Genomic DNA, 22,348 nt, shown 5'->3' on the forward strand with positions numbered 1-22,348 from the left:
GTTGACCAGCTATCTTCCAGACTTCCTTCGGACAAAGCCATGGTGGTGGGGCCAAGGCAGAATCAGTTAGGGGTGCTAAGGCTGGCAGGGGATGGCAATTGGGTGTGAGATCAGGCCAGCAGTGGGTTAGGGGCAATCCGGCTGGCATGGGAGGGCAGTTGGGGGCAAGATTAGGTGAGCAGGGGAGGGCAGTTGGGGGTGAGATCAGGCCAGCAGGGGAGGGCAGTTAGGGGTGAGATCAGGCCAGCAGGGGAAGGCAGTTAGGGGTGAAATCAGGTTGGCAGGGGAGGGCCACTGGGGGCAAGATTAGGCTGGCAGAGGAGGGCAGTTGGGGAAAACCAAGGCAGTAGGGGAAGGCAGTTGTGGATGAGATCAGGCAGGCAGGGGAGGGCAGTTAGGGGTGAGATCAGGCCAGCAAGGGAGGGCAGTTAGGAGTGATCAGGCAGGCAGGCAGAGGCAGTTAGGGGCAATAAAGCAGGCAAGCAGAGAGGTTAGGGCAATCAGGCAGGCAGGCAGAGGCAGTTAGGGGTGATCAGGCAGGCAGGCAGGTAAGTGGTTAGAAGCCAGCAGTCCCAGATTGCGAGAGGGATGTCCGATTGGAGAGGGTGCAGGCTGGGCTGAGGGAACCTCCCCCTCTCCCTATGCATGGATTTCATGCACTGGGCCACTAGTGGGAAGATAAGAATGGATTCAATAGGCAAATACCCTAAATTTCCCTTCTTCATATGTATGGGACTCTTCACACAGAGAACGCCCTTACCATCCTCTTCATCTAACTTCTAATTAATTATCAAAACTCACTCAAGTGTTGTGCCCTCCAATGATCCCTCCTTGTTGGGGTCCAGCCCCAGGAGGTCCAGAGGTTCCCAAAGGTGTGGACAGAGTCAGCAAAGAAGGAATGACACGGAGGCAGCGTTCAGTTGACCAGCAGCCTAGCCAGGTTCTCTCGCCAGGTTCTAGCCAGGTTCTCTCTCCAGGTTCTCTCTTTATTCTCCTGTTACATCTGTATCTATACCATTTTATTTTAATCCTATCCATTCTATTCCAAAGGTTAGGGCATTTGTTATCTCCATTCTAAGGTCACTACTCTATTGTTCTGTTAAGCTACAAAGAAGTAACTGAAGGAGATTATCCTAAGTAAAGATTATGTAGTTTAAGCGTGGTTGTTCATAGTTAAAGTGATTAACTACCCGCCTGGCACTTAGTTAAGGGGTTTTACTGATTTATTCCCTTCCTTAGTCCTGTTAATCCCTAACTCCAGGGAAAAATCTCTACCTGGGGAAACAACCTTTCTGAGAGGTAACCTTGGTTAAAGCACATAGTGCTAAGAGGGGGAGCAAACATATTAAGAACAGTATGCCATATACGCCAGGTCCCTTAAAACATATGCTGTGCAGATGTTTCTTCCCTGCAGCGACTATGTCAAGCAGCCAGGGTGGACCGGCTTCAGGCACCTCCTCTCTGCTATCTCCTCACACTCCCCTGTCGTTTCCTCTACCAGAGCTGTAAGTGATGTTTATATTTATTAATGTATTTGTCTGTTCACCAATCTCTTTCATTAGAACACGAAATCTGAGTAGCGAAACCTAGGAATAGAGTTCATAGAACTAGAGGCTCTCATTAATTAATTTTGGGAACAATTCAATAGAAAGTAATCATTCAATTAAAAAAGTTCCAGTGTATATTTCTCTAAGTTGCCAAGTGAGTGGTAAATATTGAGAAAGACACAAAATAATAAAATTTTTGATAAATAGAAATGTTACTTGTATTTTCATCACCTATAAAAACATTGATGTTTTAGTGCATAATTCTCCACACTTTTATCTATGCTATGTATATGTTTTTATAAAGTATAGGAAACTATATACTATATACATGTGGTTTCAGGTTCTACTTTTTCTCTTAAAATGCATCTGGGCCCCTGCTAAAATTTAGTTTCTTAACCTAGGTAGTAGTGAACAAATATATGTTCACTTTAGATTAATTTATTGAGTTTTATACTTAATTTTGTTCATTTTCTGCTTGTATGTTATATATAACAAAAAAGCTTATTAAAAAATATGCATCATAAACATTTATTCCAAGTCAAAAAGTATCTATATTACTCTGAATGGCTCTGTCGTATTTCTTGTTAGGGATGTAGCACAATCCATCAAACAAATTCCCTATTGTTGGATATTCATAACATTTACAACATTTTACATGTATGCATTCTAAAATAAAAACCCATCTAGTCTGGCCGGTGTGGCTCAGAGGTTGAATGTGGACACATGAACCAAGGGGTCGTGGTTTGATCCCTTTCAGGGAACATGCCTGTGTTGCAGGCTGGATTCCTAGTGGGGGACATGCAGGAGGCAGCCAAGAGATGCTTCTATCTCTCTGTCCCTCCACTCTCTCTAAAATCAATAAAAACATATTGAAAAAACAAACATCCAGCCCTGACCAGGTAGCTGTTGGCTGGAGCGTCGTCCCACACTCAAAAGGTCATGGGTTGGATTCCCAGTCAGGGCACATACCTAGGTTGAGGGTTCCACTCCTCAGGCGGGACACGTACAGGAGTCAGTCAATGGATGTTTCTCGTTCATATCGATGTTTCTCTCTCTCTCTAAAAATCAATAAAACCTATCCTCAGGTGAGAATTAAAACAACAAAACATCACATTTGCATTTATATTCTTTTTTAAAATACATTTTTATTGATTTCAGAAAGGAAGGGAGAGGGAGAGAGAGAAACATCAATGATGAGAGAGAATCATTGATGGGCTGCCTCCTGCGTGCCCCCTATTAGGGATCGAAACTGCAACCCCGGAATGTGCCCTTGACCAGAATCAAACCCGGGACCCTTCAGTCCACAGGCTGACACTCTATCCACTGAGGCAAACCAGCTAGGTCTGCATCTATATTCTTGTGTCATAAGTCAGGTTCCCTGGCAAACAGTCGCTGAGATAAACATTTGCATTCAGGAAGTTTACTGGGAAGTGGGCTTGGGATCAATACCTATAGAGGGGTCCATGGAGAACCTAAGTGTAGACAGATGCTTATGTGGGTACTTTAATTCTTGCTTTGGGTTCAAATCCCAGACTAACCCCAGCTTTTAACATTTGCTTTTCCCCCTTTAGGAGCTTCTGCGAAAAGTTCTGTTTCCTGCCAAAGTTCTCCTGTGCCAAACTGTTCTGCAAAAGAGACTAGCACTGAACTAACGCTAAGCGGAAGCAGGCTGATGACTTGAATTGGAGACGAAATTGCCTGGCTTCCTGGGTTCTGGAGGCCTCCTTGCTCCTGGGAGCAGCAGCCCCTGACCCTTCGGGCTTCTGCAGGCAGGGCCGGTGTCCCGCATCCTGCAGTCCAAGCTGGCTGCTTCTTCCCTGACCCTGATTCTCCAATGCAGATCTCCAGGGTCGCTAGAGGGCTGGGCAGGGACTCTTGCACTGCGACTGGGGCGGGGGTTGCTGTGGCGCCACCTCCGGAGGCGGGGCCCAGAGGCTTGTTTTCTCAGAGAAACTGGGAGTGGTACCAACTACCCAAGACCTCGAGGCCCTGGACTCCCCTACACTCAGCACCCCAATCCCTTAATGTACACACACGCACGCGGACCCAGCGCAGATCCAAAGCAGGAGTCAAACAGCATCTTCGCGTTTTCTACCAGCTCCCCCTTTTCTTACAAAGGAGGAAGAAGCGGGTGAGAAAAAAAAAAACTTCTCTTTCTAAGCCCTGCCCTTTTCAGCAACTTTGTTCCCAGGCCAAGATGGGTTCACATTTCTGTTCCTCCTCCTGCTTCCTGTCCTAACTTCACCAGGGGCGCTTTGGCCTGGGTAGTCCCTTCTTATGGAGGTAATTCGGGAGTTTATGGGACCAGACTGGGAGCTGAGGAATGGGAAGGAGGCAAAAATGCAGTTTTGTAAAGTTAGCGGTGCTACATTCCCACCCCATGTTTACTTTCCGCAGCTGGGCAGAGATGGCAGTGCGAATGCCTATAGCCTAGAAGGTAGAATTCCAAGGGACCACCGCCTGGGCTGTCCAGGGAGGCCCACACTTGCTCAAACCAAGGATTCTTTACTTGCTACTAGGTTGATCGCCAGATTTATGACACAGAACTTGTTCAGTTCTTACAAATGGAAATGCCATTTGATGCTTTCATTTTCTGTTTGCTCTCCTATGTCTCCTCACCCTTAACCCACCCACAGTCAGTGCCTGAAATTCTTGGAGACACTGCCAGCAGCCTCCTCTTTCAGCTTTCTTACTGCAACATCGGGATCCTCAGCCTTCTTACTCGGACACAGCACACCCACAGACAACAGCACATGGGCATGACATGACATCTTTGTGTCTAAAGGACAGTAAAAGCAGTCTCAGCACCATTGTGGGGACTAGGGAAATCTTCAATTAGCCAGGACCCTCCCTATGTGTCATTAAGAACCTTATAGTCAAGTCATAAATGTAATCACTAGAAACCCAAGTGATTAATTATCTGAATAGTAGGTAGCCAACTTCCCAGAAGCAGCCTCAGGTATTCATAGAGATACTTAAACTGCAAGGCCACTAACTAGTTAGTTAGTGCAGAATGATAATTGTGTTACATTTATTTCAAGCAACTTTATTTTTTTACAGATAAAGTAATATATTTTTTGAATTCAGGGAAATACTCAAAGTAGGTTTCTCTTAAACAGCAACTTTCACAGGCACCTTTAAACAACATCTTGATTTTCTAGAAATTACTAGTTAGAAACTGAAAGCTGTGTTGTGCATTGGAAAGCTTCTACGCTAGGAACCCTAGATGTTCCTTGTGCCATACATGTTGTCTTTCTCTGTCCCTCAGTTTCCTCATCTGTAAAATGAAGATTTAACACAATGGTCTCTGAGGTCCCTCTCTCTCTTATTCTATGATTGCACAGAGTGCCCAGGTATTGTAACAGGACTCATAGAAAATAAAGGTATTCCAGTAATGAGGAGAAAAACTACCATTTGGCAAAGAGGATAGGAAAGCCATTCCAGGAAAAGAGGAAGGGCTCTGGCTTTTGTCAGAAGTGCAGATGTCAGGTTATAAGCAGGCAGAGGTAAGAGGCTGGTCAAGGTATTGTTTGAAGCATTTACCAGTGTGATTCACAAATTAAAGTAGGTGGCTAAGAAAGTGGACCAAAGCAGGCTGGCCAAAGCCCTCTTTAGGTGTTTCCATTATTCTGTATTTGAGCAAAAAGCAATCTCTGTAAATAGTTATTCTCAGAAGAACACCTTGAAACATTTGGTTAAAAGAGAATGGGCATAAAGCCCAGAGTGTGTTGAAAAGTGAGTATTTACTGTTTGTCTGTTTGGAAATAGGCCATGTCAGCAGGCCTGTGCCCCATTCTCCCTCTATCAGAACTGTCTCCCCTTCCTGGAAGTGGAGGCATGATCCTTCTTTTCACATGAGCTTCATCCGCTTTTAACCATTACTTTTCTTCTTAACAAAGTTTCATGCCTATAGACCAAAACTTTGTAAGTTATAAAGAAATGTGGAGATTAACCTCTTTCCTCCATCAAAAAAATTTTACAATTAGTTTTTAGGACAGAATTAAACATGTGTACTCTGCATAAAGGGGGAAAGTGCACCAGCACTAGAGTCCTTAGAAGGACAACCCAAGCTTCCCCTGTCTGTGCATGGAAACTATTGGCTTAAAGAGAGACATAGAAAAACATTTCAGAAAAAGGAGAATAGCTTTCAAGTTCAAGCTGTCAGAACATTTTTAAATATATGAGTGCATTTTTCTATTGGCAATTGTTTCACATTTATTACAATCACTGGCAAAGATATAGTTTTTATTAATCATAGACTACAATTTCTTGTTATATTTTGAAATACAAATGGATAAGCACTTAGATGCACTTTAATAAAATTGTAAAACTATTTTGTCAAAAAATCTAATTTTCTGTTTCCTCATAACCTCATTGTGCCAAGCTGAAAATAAAACAATTAGAATGAAAGCAACCATTCACCATTCACTTGACTGCACTGTCAACTGTGTAGGCAGGTTGTGAATTTCCCCAAGGTTATTCAGTGAAATCCTAGAGAAGGGGTGGGCAACCTTTTTGTGAGTGCATGCCAAAACCAACAAAATCTCTGACTCAAAATTCTTCTGCATGCCAACCCTAATTTTTTGAGAACATGTTATGCCTACTTGATATCCCTTAAGGTGTACGTATGTGAAGAACCTTGAAAAAATAATATAATTCATTCGAGCGACAAAAACACAGTATATGATGATGAAAAATACATTTATTTTTAATGTATACATGTACACTGATAGTCCGAAAGAAAACTTTATGACTCTGTTTGATATTATCAGTGGGACTTTTGCTGCCACATCACTGATGACAGCGATTTTACATCAGGTTTATATTTCGTGACCTTCAGAGATATGCACGAGCTACTACTTTCATCTGTCAGGCTACTCCTATTACGAGACTTAACAAAATTCATCACTGAGAACAAAGATTCACAATTGTAAATAGAAGATTATAAGAGAGGGTTTCGCGTGCCAGCAAAAGTTACTGGCGTGCCATGTTTGGCACACGTATCAGGGGTTGCCCACCCCTTTCCTAGAGGCAGAGAAGGGATGTGGCTGTGTTCAGAGGCTGGAGGCTGCTCCCCGCCATCACTGCCAAACTAATCCCAGAGGCTGATCTGTCTGTGTGAGCTGGGCTGGAACTGGTGTTTCAGGCCATGGGACTATTTGTGTGTGAATGTGATATTGGAGTGGAGTCCCTTGTCTCTGTTTTTAGGCGATTCATCAGAGAAGGGTTGTGTTGATCAAGTCATCTTGTCCCCAAAGGCTGTGGGAGGTGCTGCTGCCTTAGTCTTCTGGGACTGCTGAGGCAATCAGGGTGTTGGAATGGGCCTGGCAGCCATCTTCCCTAACAAGTGACTGGTTGATAACTTTTTACAACTAACTTCTCAGTGTCTCTTGAAAAAGTGATATGTGATTAATTTAAAGTAGGTCCCACTCCCAAATAGCTTGTCTGCCCACAAAGGACTGTGAGGATTTGGGCACTCTGCTAGGTGCCAATAGAGACCCCACTCTAAGGACCCCATATCCTGTTACCTCTCGTTGCTCCTAAAAGACATTGAACTTTGGTGTTTGGCAGAACAGATGTTCTGGTCAGAGACATGCCTGTCCGTTCCTCTCCAGAGGCTTCAGTGACCCTGAGGCACCAAGTACTGAGGGAAAGCTGTTTATGGCAGTTTGCTTGGTCCTCTTCTCACTATCCCCAACTTCTTTCCTTTTAGCTAGGATTTGGTTGGGGAAGCAGGCAAGCAGGGAGAGGACTGCGGAGGTGGGGATGAATTGGGGGGCGGGGGGGCAGTGGGAGTGAAGCACAGGCAGGACTGTGTCCCAACACAACTGAAAGGCAGGGATAGTTTGTCCTTTTTGGGTTCTCCATGCTGCCTATATCACCAGAAAGGGACAGGACTGGGCCAGCAGGTCTGGGATGTGTAGGTTTTGACTTCATGCAGGAAAGAATTTAAGTCACAAGTCCAGCTGATTTTCAGAGTATGTTTATTAAAGGTTAGGACAGTGACACAAAGGAAGAGCCTTGGGTAGCAGAAGCAAGGTCACAGTAACAGAAGTGACCCTAGACCGGGTTGTGTAAGCTCAGAAAAGGAAGTCACAGTAACAGATGTGAGCCTAGCTAGGCTGGGCTGCTAAACTCAGGAAAGGAAGTCACAGTAACAAATTGAACCTAAAAAAAAAGAAGAAAAGAAAAGAAGTGAGCCTAGGCTGGGCTGCTAGAACCCTGAGAAGGAAAAATCTTGTTATGGCAGATATCAGGCTGGTGGGAAGCAACAAACCATAGGCACTTGGAGGTTCAGAAGAGAACTGTTTTATTCGCCCTGATGCTGGCTCAGCAGAGTCCCCTCCAGAGGCTGAGCCCTGGCACCTGGGTTCTGACCTTCTTTTATACACTATAAGCTTCTGGGTACTCAGGGGTCTTTCCACACACGTGGCAGTTTGGGAGGTTGTCTGATGCAAGAAGCAAGCCAGATTACAGAAGCCAAGGGTGTGGTTATGGTGGAGCAAGTAAGGGGAGGGTTATCTGCTATTGGCTTGCTTCTCAGTCTGAGTGACAGAAGCAAGCCAAGCAGGGACTGTTTTGACCAGCCGTGGGAAAACTACGGCCCGCTTGAAATGAATAAAACTAAAAAAAAAAAAAAGACCGTACCCTTTTATGTAATGATGTTTACTCTGAATTTATATTAGTTCACACAAACACTCCATCCATGCTTTTGTTCCGGCCCTCCGGTCCAGTTTAAGAACCCATTGTGGCCCTCGAGTCAAAAAGTTTGCCCATCCCTGGTTTTGATTCTCTGAACAGTTAAAGAAGAGGAGGGCCCTGGGAGTTTAGGAGGAAGGAAGTAAAATTATGTGCCTGAGGAAAGGGAGGCAAGGGTGTGTTCAAGCGAGAGCATTCACTGGGTTCTTCTTCTTGAGGATTTTATGTGTTTTCTGTAGACAGGAATTTTAGTGGAGGTCAATCAGAATACCGTATTTTTTCGTATATAAGCCACTATTTTTTTTTTCTTCCCCTAAAATTGTTAGACTGGAAATCGCAGGACATCTTATACATGGAAGTCAGACAATGAGGGAACCAGGTGGGTGGGTAGCTGCCCATTCCTTGTCAAACAGGCTTCCTCCAATCACAGCCTTACTGTTACTGACATCTGCTGATGCCGTGATTGGAGGTGAATGTGCAGAGTGTGCAGATGCAACAGGGACCAGAGCGTTCTGAGCCCATGAAGATGTCAAAAAATAAAAAGATAAATAAATAAAAATGGTTCTGTTTTATATTTAAAATACTGATTTCTTAATTTGGGGTTGGAAAAGTGGGGGCATCTTACACAAGAGGGTGTTTTATACACAGAAAAATACGGTATTCATCAGCTTTTTAGGCATGTCTTTTAACATGCTCATGAATCAAATGAGCTTATAGCAGGGTTTGAGATCATTCTCTCAAGGAGTGATGTCTGATTAATTTAAAAATAGGTCCCACTCTCAAACAGCTTGTCTGCCCACAGGAGGAGAGTGAGGATTTGGGCATGCTGCTAGGTGTCAGTAGAGGCCCTATTCCATGGACCCCATATCCTATTACCTCTCTTTGCTCCTAAAAAACATCAACTTTGGAAAAGAGACATAGACAAATATTTTAGAAAAAGGAAAATAGCTTTCAAGTTCAAGCTGTCAGAACATTTTAAATTATATGAATATATTTTTCATATATTTTATCTCTATCTTAGATTTGTCTGGCTCTGTTGGTTTTTTTGTTATTTATTCCCCTGACCTCATTCGTTCTTGGGTTTGGCACTAATGGCACCACTGGGTCTCTGTTATCTGTCTCCCTGACTAGGGTGATTTTAACTACTCACTCGCTGGTTGGTTAGGTGTCCTTCCCTAACCAAGGACACCTGCTCCTAAGTGTCCTTGGTTAGGGAAGATAGAGTCTTATGATTTATTAGCTGGCTGCTGATGGCTTGGCCCCTTGTTTAAATATTTTGTGTCTGTTTTCCTCATTCTACTTGCTAGAGAATTGCCCTAGTTTTCTTTATTAAACTACCTCATCCACTTTTCTTCCTCCTTAAGTCCTCAGGCCCTTCCAGTTTCCAAAACTGTTCCTAAGATAGGCTCTAAGAGTACCTGCCCAAGCATGTGTAACCCACTGATTGCTGATTAAAGAGTTAATATCTCCTAGGAGAGAGTGCTTTGGAACAGGGACCAATACCTCCAAAGTGAAGGCATATCCGTGGGTTTTAAGGATTTATCAATAAGCGAGAAGCAGAGCTTCCTGGGACTCTTGGAAGCCTTTCTACTCTACCTGCCTTGTTTGGTAACCACTACCAAATCCAATTGTGCTGGTGAGGGCTGAGAGAAACCAGGCGAGTTTGCATGGTTGGGGTCCCCAAAGTGAGATCAGAGAATGCATTTTTAGACCAGGAAAATGATAAAAAGCCCTTGGGACCTAGGTGTCAGCCACTGTTTTAGAAACTAAGACTGTAGAGATGATAAGACAGTTATTCCTCTCTCAAGGGGTTCTATCAAATGGAGAGACAATTAACCATTAAAGAAGTGTTGGTTATCAGTGGAGATAATCAGTTTTGCAGCGGTGCTACAAGGAACAGAATGTTGGGGGCTCCTGATTAGTCTCTTGTGAACAGCTGAGGATGAAATAAGGAGAAGCCCAGGAAATATGACAAGAATGCTTCTGAGTCGCCCTAACCGGTTTGGCTCAGTGGATAGAACGTTGGCCTATAGACTGAAGGGTCCCAGGTTCGATTCTGGGCAAGGGAATGTACCTTGGTTGCTGGCACATCCCCAGTAGGGAGTGTGCAAGAACCAGCTGACTCGATGTTTCTAACTTTCTATCTCTCTCCCTTCCTCTCTGTAAAAAAAATCAATAAAAATATATATTTAAAAAAAAAAAAAAAAGAATGCTTCTGAGAGTTAGTAGTTGGGAGGTTCAAGTCAAAGGCAGTGGGTACTAACAGCTGTCACATATCCTTCTCTTGAATTGCTTTCCTGGTTCTGTGAAATCTATGAATAACCTACTTATTAGCATGGCAGCTTTTCATGAAACCAAATTATGTGGGTAAATAGACAGGGCAGGGGAACAGCATTCTGCTGGGAGACCACATTTACTCTGCGGGGTTCTTCCAAGGCAGTTCTTGGAGTTGCCCCATAGATCAGAAACAGCATCTTCTAGATCCAGATCATGTATGTAACAATGAAACCTTGGTCCTGTCATGGGTAAGAGTAAGAACCAGGAACATCAGAAAAAGGGCAGCTTTGGGACAAAGGGCCATGTTTATCAATATAAAAATTGCCTCCCACAATAAATCTTTAATCTACTCCAATTGGTAAATAGTGGATCTAGTCATTCCCAGGAAAAAATGGTGAATTTCTCTCCTGGGGAGAGGGCCTAAGCCGGCAGTCAGACATCCCCCAAGTTCTCCCAGGCTGTGAGAGGGTGCAGACCTGGCTGAGGGACCCCCTCCCACAAGTGCATGATTTTTGTGCACCAGGCCTCTAGTATGTTAATAAATAAAAATGTCTCTGAAATCAGTAAGAATCAAACTCTTTTCATCAATTCTTGGCCTATTGATTTTTCCCCATTTTCTCTACTCAGCTCCCCCAGAGAGGATGGCATGAAATACAAATGCCCTTTTCCCTATCAGTTAGTGCCTTCTCAGTCAATAGGGAGGTAGACTTTCCCTTCCTGTGAGTGGAAGGATGGATGTAAATTCATCTTACAGAGAGAGCTGGGAAATTCCAGAGCTCATAGCTACTAAGCAAAATTTTCATGAGAGGCAAATTGTTCTTGCTTTCAAATAAGCCAATATTACTTTTACAAAAGTTAAACTAAAAGGAGTAGTGTTTAGAACTAAATACCAACAGATTAATTAAACTTTCTATCTACCTCTCTCTTAAACTTTCTCTTTCCCCTCTGTTTCTCTCTCTCTCTCTCTCTCTCTCTCTCTCTCTCTCTCTCTCTCTCTCTCTCTCTTTCCAACACATACACCAACACACACACACAAACACACACACACACACACTCCTGCATGAATACCAAAATTCACTCCTGGTATCCACCTCTTGTCTTAGGCAGGAGGTAATTTTGAGTTGCTTTGACTAGATTGCTCCCACGGTATTCTCGTGGTTATCTATACTAATAAAAGGGTAATATGCTAATTAGACTGGGAGACCGGACATCTTCCTACCGTTCGACTTCTGGACAAAGCCACGATGGTGGGTGCCAAGGCAAAGGCGGTTAGGGGTGATCAGGCCAGCAGGGGAGGGCAGTTGGGGGCCATTAGGCCAGCAGGGGAGCGGTTAGGCAGTAATCAAGCTGCTAGGCAGGCAAGTGGTTAGGAGCCAGCAGTCCCGGATTGCAAGAGGGATGTCCAACTGCTGGTGTAGGCCCTATCCCACAGGGACATCGGCATCCCCTGAGGGGTCCCAGATTGGAGAGGGTGCAGGCCGGGCTGAGACACACACACCTTGTGCACGAATTTCGTCCACCAGGCCTCTAGTTTCATATAAAGTTAACTTTCCATGATTTTCTCTTGAATCTTTTACTTTATTAACAGATGTCAGGAAACAGTGAGGTCTTTGGGAATTTATAGAAAATTCCAAGCTTATCACTTATTCTTCTTCATCTAGATTTGTTTTCAAGTAAACACATCTTAGATAAACAGACACTGTCTTTATAAAATACCAGAGGCCCGATTCTTGAATGTCTGCAAGTGTAGGCCCTCATAGCACTGGCTGCCTCACAGCCCCACTCCCACCCACTGGTCATTCCAGTAGGTCTAATTAGCATATTGGCTCTTTATTATATAATATACTAATCAATTCACAGAGTTAGTGGTTAACTTTCTGTTGCCTAATTTTTATCAACAGATTTCTGAATATTTTACTTAGAAAGTAGTTGTAAATAGCCTACAATTATATATCACTAGTTTTGCTTTCTTGTGAACATATCACTGTACTGGTCATAGTGTTCACAATGGTGCCCACTCATGCTGCCTACATTGCCCTGAAATGGTCCAAAAGCTTTGCTTTTTCAATACCCACATTATAGATCAGTGTCCAGGTGGCACCTGGGAGAGCCCAGTCTTACTAAAAGTATTTAAATTTATGGAGGAAGAAATGGAGAAGTAAATTACTGTTGCACACTCAGCACATGAATCTTTCTTCCTGGAGTTAACCTATTTCAAACTTGATATCACTGTCATTTCCTAAGAAAGTAGGAAGAAGAGTTTTCAAACCTCTCCTAATAGAAAATTTTCCTTATTGTAAAATCTCAAAAATCCCTTAGTAAGCAAGAAAGGTCCAGATTTTGGCAGAATATTTGCAATCTTTTTCTCAGGTTCTCCAACCAGTACCTCCACCCTGATATGATGATGCAAGATGACTTCCATAGAGATCATTGACCTACTCAAGGCCTTGATAGGGCAGGCCACAAATATGCACCATTATTATATTGAGTGTGCCAAAGCTGTGAAAACACATATCTTCTCCAAAAATCTACTTAGAGTATTATCATTGCATTCTCTGTTCTGGTGTTAGGGCAAATGACTACTTCCTAGGAAATCACATGGCAATGGGATGGAGGTGCTTGCTGACCTGCTGATGGAACTAGCAGCTGGGTAGCCAATCCTAGCACTTTTTGCTCTCAGTCTCTTGTGCTCTCACAACCTAAAGCTGCTTAAAATGAAATGTCATGTGACAGGCAAGTCAGTCTGTATCTCATGTGAATCATTTGAGGAATTGAAGTCCTGGTCATCTGTGTTTTGTTAACTTTTCAGGGAAAAGAAACTAAAACCTCAAAATGCCCAAGCCCTTTGAAGATGGTGATATGCAAGGGAGAAATTCCACTCAATGTGCCAAGGAAATTTTTCTGTAGGACACAGTATAAAATCTAGTAGTTGAGATATTTCAACATAAAAACAGCCTTCTAATTTGGAAGGAATACATGTACTCTACAAAATAATGGAGAGGGGAGCAATAATATATACAAATTGGTGTAGTCATTCATTATTTTATCCAGATTGAAGGAAGCAAAGGAAACCAAGAAAAATGTAAATTGCAAAAGTGATCATTGCCAACACTTACTGAGCACTTACCATGTACCTGGAATTATGATAAGCACTTAACATTGATTTTATCATTTATTCTTCATAACATCCCTAAGAGGTAGGTATTATTATACTCACTTACTAATGAGGAATAATGCTGAGAGAGGTTAAGTAATTTTCCCAAGATTATATAGTTAAAGTGGCAGGGCTAGTTCTTTGGGATCACAGTATCAAAAGTTCTTCTTGAGAATCAATGTGGTAGAGTGGAGAAAGCCTTTGGGACAAGTTTTGACATAAAGTATGTTTTGGGATGGTTTGGGGATCATTTCATTTTCTGTTGTAGCTCGAATCTTGAGATACACTCATTGATGGCTACATTGGACTCCTGTTGGCAAATATTTGTTGATGTCTTACTAAATCAGTTGTTTATTGTGGCTGAGTCTGTGGGTTTGCTCTTCAATGAATAGTTTAGGTCTTCTCTGTAGCCAGTTATCTTTCTAAATCATATCTTGGACACTAAGAGGCAGGATGAGAAAAAGTTAGATAGTACCAGACAAAATCAGAAGTGCAAGATTACCCATGCAAGATTAGATTTGGGGAAAATAACCCACAGTACATTATTGTGATGAAGCTATTACCCAAGTGCTAAGTGTACCTTCAGAAGTTCTAAGTTCCTTTAATCTAAGGATGAGGAGTTAATCCGCATCATTTCTCCCTGTTATTCTTGTTTCCACAACTGTTCACTTCTCTCTCTTCCTAAGTTCATATCTCATATCTATTGATGTGGTACCCATATACATCAAACCAGGACTTCAGCTACTATCAGCCCTTGCACTGCATATGTAGAAATAGGCCTGTATGACCCTCAAAAAAAACTGTTCTTTCTGTTTTGGGTTGCTCACTTCCTGTTGAGTCAGAGATTAATTTTATCAGCTCTAGTACAGTGATTTTCAACTGATGTGCCCCAAGAATTTTTTAAAAATGCAATACCTGATTATTTAGTCAGGAGCACTGACCTCTTTTCCCTTAGATTGTCAAATTAAAAAGTGATAACCAACATAATAGCTGCCTGGTGTGAATGAATCAAAATTATACCTATTTATTTTGTCAGATTGACAAATAATATATTTTTTGGTGTACTGCAGAATTTTTGTATTTAGTTTATGTCTGCCATGAGATGAAAAAGGGTGAAAATCACTGCTCCAGTGAGTCAGCTCTGTCTCATTGCTATGGTCAAGGAGATTCACAGTTCATGAGTTCATGCTAATCCCAGGAGTGACGATCAGGTGGCAACATCTAGTTAGTTAGTGTTGGTGAGGAATACCCTTTCACTCTTACCTTATTCAACCCTTAAGTTAAACTGTTGCTAAAGAGAAGCAACTCTGAACATAAATGTCTTGAATGTCCTGAATATTTGGGGAGTGGAAAGAGAGAGGGAGTAGAAGATGTGGAAAAAGCACTGATTTTAGAGTCAGATAGGTCTGGGTCCCTTCCTTTCCTCGGTCAACAGAAGCAATTGTTCTGACACTAGATAGTAATGCTTTCTTTGTTGTGGCTCTGAAGGTTTTTGTTCAGTTTTTGTCTTGTTTTAAAACTCTATTAAACATATGTTTATTTTCCACTGCCAAAAGTTCCAACAACATGATTCTGCAACTAGAGTGGACAGCAAACTAAAAACAGCTATTGAGAAGATAGACACAGCATGAAGGATACATGCATGATAATAAAATACATCACCAAGGCCTAGTTTTTGTTTGGGCATAGGAACAGCAAGGAAAAAAAGTCACAGTCCAAGTCCTCTTTTGTGAAGATTGTGCTGTTGACATTTATTTTTTAAATTTCTTTTATCAGTCAATTCCACAAGCCTGGGAAACACCTTCATTCCCTATACCGATATCATTTCATTTGTTCATTAGTTCCCTGGTTTTGTTTATTAGTTCACTCAACCAATATTTACTATCTTTAGAGTACTTTGGCTGGATACTTTGTTTTTTACTTTGTTTTTTTATAGGGTTAGCAAGATTTCAAAAAGACTTGATTTTCATACCATTAAAAGAATGCCAACAGGTGAAAAAGGTGAAGGAATTAAGAAGTACAAGTGGCCAGTTTTAAAAATAGCCACAGGGATGCCAAGTCAGCATAGAGAATATATTCAATAGCATTGTAATAATGATGTATGGTGTCAGATGGGTGCTAACCTTATGGGGTGATCACTTCGTAAGATATATAAATCTGTAGTCGCTGTGTGGTACACCTGAAACTAATATAATATTAAATGTCAACTGTAATTGGAGCTTTTTTTAATTTAAAAAAATTATAGACACATCAGAGGACAGGCTAATGCTAAACATTACTCTATTCTTTTTTCCACACCTTCCTCAATTCCCAGATTTCAGGATTTAAAATAAGTTCATAAACTTTCATTGGCATATCCTGTCTATCCAAACTTTTGGGAATCAGAGTCTCCAGGGAACCAAACACTCTCCAAAGATCACATAACTAGAGAAATTCCTCAAGAGACAGACAAGTCCAGTTTCGTTTAGATCTACCTTTTCTCCCTTTTCACACCCTGACCATACAGGACATATACACCTGGACATCCAGCCCGTCAGTCTCTGCCCTGAGTCATTGTACTGGCTACAGTACTGTCTCTCTATAAGAGAAAAGCTCTTGCTTTCAGAGAAATCATGTTTGAAAACTTTTTACTCTTTGGAAAGCAGTGATGAGAAAAGTTGTGAGCAGAGAAGTGGGGAGGAAGAATAGATTGTAGAGATGAGGAAATATCAACTTGCCATTCTCAACTCCTCTCTCTGGTGCCCATTTGTTTCCTTCCTTTCTCCTACCTCTTGGTTTCTCTCCAGGCACTTCCAAGGCAGTGATGGCTCTCCAGAAGACCCTTTCATTGCTTCTGCTCTCACTGCTGACCCTGCTGGGGCTGGGGCTGGTGCAGCCCTCCTATGGCCTGGCCACGTATGAAGGATTCCAGCGGGAACATGTGGACTCTACAGGGACAGGTGGCACCAACTTGTACTGCAACACGATGATGCAAAGACGTGGGATGACCAGGCCTAGGTGCAAGCAATTCAACACCTTCATCCACGAAGACATCGGGACCATTAATAACATCTGCAACGCCCCCAATATCCAGTGCAAGGATCACAGGATGAACTGCCATGCGGGTGTAGTGAGAGTCACAGACTGCAGAAATACAGGAGGTTCCTCGCCCTACAACTGCAGATATGGGGCCAGGGCCAGCACTAGGCGTGTTGTCATTGCCTGTGAGGGTAACCCCCTGGTGCCTGTGCACTTTGACAGATAGATACTACCCTGCAGGGGGTATGGCCCCGTGGTTGACCTTTAACTTATTCCTTGAATAGCAATGACTAATGCATTTGAGCTATCTCAGTCTCTGCCTCCTCTGCTTACCTGGTATTACTCCCTTTTCTCTATATAATTCATTTTGTTAAATGCATCAAAGGGAAATAGAGACATATAATGGGGCTGGACTTTCTTGTAATAAAATTTTCTACAAACTCTTCTGTTTCCTTTTATAGTACTGGTCAGCTTAACCCTCTCAGATCCTAGTCTCTGGAATTAAGTCATTATATGGATAATATACCATTGCAAGTAATTTAAGGTGCTTCCATCTCAGTTATCTCATTTTAATACCATGCACCCTTGTGATGCTGATATTGCTACATATAGGGCCCAAAGTTAAAAGATTTGCTAACAACCTTGAAGTTAGTGGAAAAGCTGAAGCAAAAAATCCATTTCAACTGGCTACTAATCCAGGACTTTTTCTACTTCAACACAAAGGAGTGTTTTGAAAGTATCTGCTTTTTGGTATTCCCAGCAGTCAGCTGTTGGGGGAAGCATTAAAAAATTGGAAATATAAACTGGGAAAATGAGAGCTCTGTCTGTGTAATTTGGCAACTTTGTTATGTTTGGGTCTAATAAAATTAAGAAATGATACAGAACTTTCTTTTTCTCTTCCCAAACTTCTGAATCACAGTAGCAAGTAGGAGTATTAACAATGCACTAGATCAGGGGTCCTCAAACTATGGCCCTGCGGGCCACATGCAAATATAAATATTGTATTTGCTCCCGTTTTGTTTTTTTACTTCAAAATAAGATATGTGCAGTGTGCATAGGAATTTGTTCATAGTTTGTTTGTTTTTTTAACTATAGTCCGGCCCTCCAACGGTCTGAGGGACAGTGAACTGGCCCCCTGTTTAAAAAGTTTGAGGGGACAGAGAACCAAGATGGCAGCATAGGTTAACGCCGGAGTTTGCTGCTTTGAACAACTACTTCAAAAGTGAAACCAAAAAACGGAAGGGACATCACCCAGAACCACAGGAACGCTGGCTGAGTGGAAGTCCTACAACTAGGAGGAAAGAGAAACCCATACGGACACTCAGAGGAGGCGCAGTGCTGAAGTCAAATTCTGAGGTGCGGAGTGCGAGGAGCGGGCTGGCGGCGGAGGGCGTGGTTGTTGTTTTCAATCGGGAGGGAGTCGCAGACTCTGAGCACCAGATCCGGGCGAGTCTTTAGGGACCCAGGCTCAAACGGGAGAAGCGGGACTGTCTGGCTTCGGTCAGAGCTAGTGCAGCTTTCTCTCCGAGCTTTGCAGCGGGTGCTGGGACTCAGAGAGGCAGAGCCCCTTGGGACAGGACTGAGAGCCGCCATAACTGCTCTCTCCGGCCCACCCTGTTGATCCTGTGCGACCCGCCCCGCCCAAGCCCAGCGCAGAACCATTTGCCGGATAGCCTCAGGCAAAGGCTAGATTAGCACCTCCCTAGAGGACAGAAGTTCTCTCACTGCTGACACAGCTGATTCTCATAGCCACTTGGCCTGGAGGTCAAACCCTCCCTAGAATTAGCTACAACAATCAAGATTTATCTATAAGACTGCGAACAAAGACCACTAGGGGGTGCACCAAGGAAGCATAACAAAATGCGGAGACAAAGAAACAGGACAAAATTGTCAATGGAAGAAATAGAGTTCAGAACCACACTTTTAAGGTCTCTCAAGAACTGTTTAGAAGCTGCCGATAAACTTAATGAGATCTACACGAAAACTAATAAGACCCTCGATCTTATATTGGGGAACCAACTAGAAATTAAGCACACACAGACTGAAATAACGAATATTATACAGACACCCGACAGCAGACCAGAGGAGCGCAAGAATCAAGTCAATGATTTGAAATGCGAGGAAGCAAAAAACATCCAACCGGAAGAGCAAAATGAAAAAAGAATCCAAAAATGCGAGGATAGTGTAAGGAGCCTCTGGGACAGCTTCAAGCGTACCAACATCAGAATTATAGGGGTGCCAGAAGATGAGAGAGAGCAAGATATTGAAAACCTATTTGAAGAAATAATGACAGAAAACTTCCCCCACCTGGTGAAAGAAATGGACTTACAGGTCCAAGAAGCGCGGAGAACCCCAAACAAAAGGAATCCAAAGAGGACCACACCAAGACACATCATAATTAAAATGCCAAGAGCAAAAGATAAAGAGAGAATCTTAAAAACAGCAAGAGAAAGAAACTCAGTTACCTACAAGGGAATACCCATACGACTGTCAGCTGATTTCTCAACAGAAACTTTGCAGGCCAGAAGGGAGTGGCAAGAAATATTCAAAGTGATGAATACCAAGAACCTACAACCAAGATTACTTTATCCAGCAAAACTATCATTCAGAATTGAAGGTCAGATAAAGAGCTTCACAGATAAGGAAAAGCTAAAGGAGTTCATCACCACCAAACCAGGATTATATGAAATCCTGAAAGGTATCCTTTAAGAAGAGGAAGAGGAAGAAAAAGGTAAAGATACAAATTATGAGCAACAAATATGCATCTATCAACAAGTGAATCTAAGAATCAAGTGCATAAATAATCTGATGTACAGAATGACTGGTGATTATAATAGAATCAGAGACATAGAAAGGGAATGGACTGACTATTCTTGGGGGGGAAAGGGGTGTGGGAGATGTGGGAAGAGAATGGACAAAAATCGTGCACCTATGGATGAGGACAGTGGGTGGGGAGTGAAGGCGGAGGGTGGGGTGGGAACTGGGAGGAGGGGAGTTATGGGGGGGGAAAAAAAAGGAACAAATGTAATAATCTGAACAATAAAGATTTAATTAAAAAAAAAAAAGCACATCACAGAAACATAAAAAAAAAAAAAAAAAAGTTTGAGGACCCTTGCACTAGATCATTAAGACTCACTCGCTGTTCCTGACTGGAAAACTTTTTCATGTTTTCTGTGTAATAAAGAACTCAAATGCAGATCTGTGAAGATGGTGCTCTGGTTCTTATGTGGAGATTTTTTTCTTTTAATTCTTTTCTAGTTTATAAACATGCACCAACACTTTAATACTGTCATAAACTGGTCCATGACAAAAGCCTTTTGGATCAATGATCATGACACAGAAACATTTTTATCATTTACTAATGACAATTCTCACACCCCTCCCTTCTCCCTTTGAATATTTTGAAACAAATTTGGGATCAGAGATGTTTGAAGAAGCTAAAGAAGGGAAGTATGTATGTGAGACTGTGCGTGAGTGTGGGCATCTCTGTGTGTGTGCCTGTGTGTGAAAGGACTAACCTGAAAATATTTGAATTACAGCGGATATACATTGTTTATATTTAAGGTGTGCAACCTGATTCAGTATAATATGCATTGTGAAAGAATCACTACAATCAAGGTAAATTAACATATATGTGACCTCACATGCTTACCAAAAGTGACTCCATTTAGGACTGTTTTCAACCATTCTTTTCTTTCTTTCTTTTTTTATTGTTTAAAGTATTACAATAGTAGTACATATGTTGTCTCCTTTTTGCCCCATTGACTTCCCCCCCGGCCTCTCCTCCTCCGCCCCCGCACATGCCCTCCCCTCCCCACCAGCATCTGTGTCCATTGGTTAACCTTTATGCATGCATACAAGACATTCAGTTGATCTCTTACCACCCTCCAGACCTCCCCTGCTTTCCTGCTGTAGTTTGACAGTCTTTTTGATGCTTCCATGTCTCTGAATCTATTTTTTTAAATATGTTTTATTGATTTTTTACAGAGAGGAAGGGAAGGGGGATAGAGTGTTAGAAACATCAATGAGAGGAAACATCAATCAGCTGCCTCCTGAACATCCCCTGCTGGGGATGTACCCACATCCAAGGTACAGGCCCTTGACTGGAATCAAGCCTTGGGACCCTTCAGTCCCCAGGCCGACAATCTATCCACTGAGCCAAACCAGTTAGGGCATGGATCTATTTTTGTTCATCAGTTCATGATATTTATTATATTCCACAAATGAGTTAGATCATGTGATATTTATCTTTCTCTGACTGGCTAATTTCAATTAACATAGTGCTCTCCTGGTCCATCCATGCTGTTCCAAATGGTAAGAGTTCATTCTTTTTTACAGCAGTGTGTAGATGTACCACAGATTTTTTAATCCACCTATCTGCTGATGGGCACTTAGGTTGTTTCCAAATCTTAGCTATTGTAAATTGTGCTGCTATGAACATAGGGTGGATATATCCTTTCTGATTGGTGTTTTTGGTTTCTTGAGATATATTTCTAGAAGTGGGATTACTCGGTCAAATGGGAGTTCCATTTTTAAATTTTTGAGAAAACTTAATATTGTCTTCCACAGTGGCTGCACCAGTCTGCATTCCCACCAGCAGTGCATGAGGGTTCCTTTTTCTCCACATTCTCACCAGCACTTCTCATTTATTGATTTTTTGATGATAGCCATTCTGACAGGTGTGAGATGGTACCTCAGTGTTGCTTTGATTTGCATCTCTCAGATGATTAATGACTTTGAGCACTTTTTCATATGCTTTTTGGCCTTCTGTATATCCACTTTGGAAAAGTTTCTATTCAGTTTCCATTTTTTTGATTGGATTGTTTATCTTCCTTTTGTTAAGATGTATGAGTTCCCTATAAATTTTGGAGATTAAACCCTTGTTGAATATTACATTGGCAAATATGTTCTCCCATGCAGTGAGCTTTCTTGTTTTTTTTTTTTAAATTAAATCTTTATTGTTCAGATTATTACATTTGTCCCTCTTTTTTTGCCCCATAGCTCCCCTCCACCCAGTTCCCACCCCACCCTCTACCCTCACTCCCCACCCACTGTCCCCTTTCATAGGTGCATGAATTTTGTCCAGTCTCTTCCCCCATCCCCCACACCCTTCCCCCCACCAAGAATAGTCAGTCCACTCCCTTTCTATGCCCCCGATTCAATTATAATCGCCAGTTCATTCTGTTTGTCAGATTATTTTGTTCACTTGATTTTTAGATTCACTTGTTGATAGATGTGTATTTGTTGTTCATAATTTGTATCTTTACCTTGTTCTTCTTCTTCCTCTTCTTAAAGGATACCTTTCAGCATTTCATATAATACTGGTTTGGTGGTGATGAAATCCTTTAGCTTTTTCTTATCTGTGAAGCTCTTTATCTGACCTTCAATTCTGAATGATAGTTTTGCTGGATAAAGTAATCTTGGTTGTAGGTTCTTGGTATTCATCACTTTGAATATTTCTTGCCACTCCCTTCTGGCCTGCGAAGTTTCTGTTGAGAAATCAGCTGAAAGTCGTATGGGTACCCCCTTGTAGGTAACTGAGTTTCTTTCTCTTGCTGCTTTTAAGAGTCTCTCTTTGTCTTTTGCTCTTGGAATTTTAATTATGATGTGTCTTGGTGTCGTCCTCTTTGGATTCCTTTTGTTTGGGGTTCTC

At 42.1% G+C, this 22,348-nt stretch overlaps 2 protein-coding genes across 7 annotated transcripts in view; both read left to right on the plus strand.

The window, feature by feature from the left end:
• The window catches only part of LOC132239625 (ribonuclease 4-like), a 337,426-nt gene extending 319,662 nt beyond the window's left edge, over positions 1-17,764 (plus strand). For 3 of the 6 annotated variants that reach the window (XM_059706211.1, XM_059706204.1, XM_059706222.1), the window contains exon 2: positions 16,464-17,763. In XM_059706211.1, coding sequence (XP_059562194.1) covers positions 16,481-16,921 — 441 coding nt within the window. In that variant the 5' untranslated portion in view covers positions 16,464-16,480 and the 3' untranslated portion in view covers positions 16,922-17,763. Of the gene's footprint in view, positions 1-3,541; positions 3,679-16,463 lie in introns of those variants that run through there. The other 3 variants (XM_059706195.1, XM_059706186.1, XM_059706177.1) reach the window with 3 other exon arrangements.
• The window catches only part of LOC132239709 (ribonuclease 4-like), a 195,621-nt gene continuing 176,814 nt past the window's right edge, over positions 3,542-22,348 (plus strand). Inside the window, exon 1 of the mRNA XM_059706426.1 lies at positions 3,542-3,678. The gene's annotated coding sequence lies outside the window, so the exon portion shown is untranslated. The remainder of the gene's footprint in view (positions 3,679-22,348) is intronic.

The sequence above is a fragment of the Myotis daubentonii genome, chromosome 1, assembly GCF_963259705.1.
Source record: "Myotis daubentonii chromosome 1, mMyoDau2.1, whole genome shotgun sequence".
Taxonomy (NCBI): domain Eukaryota; kingdom Metazoa; phylum Chordata; class Mammalia; order Chiroptera; family Vespertilionidae; genus Myotis; species Myotis daubentonii.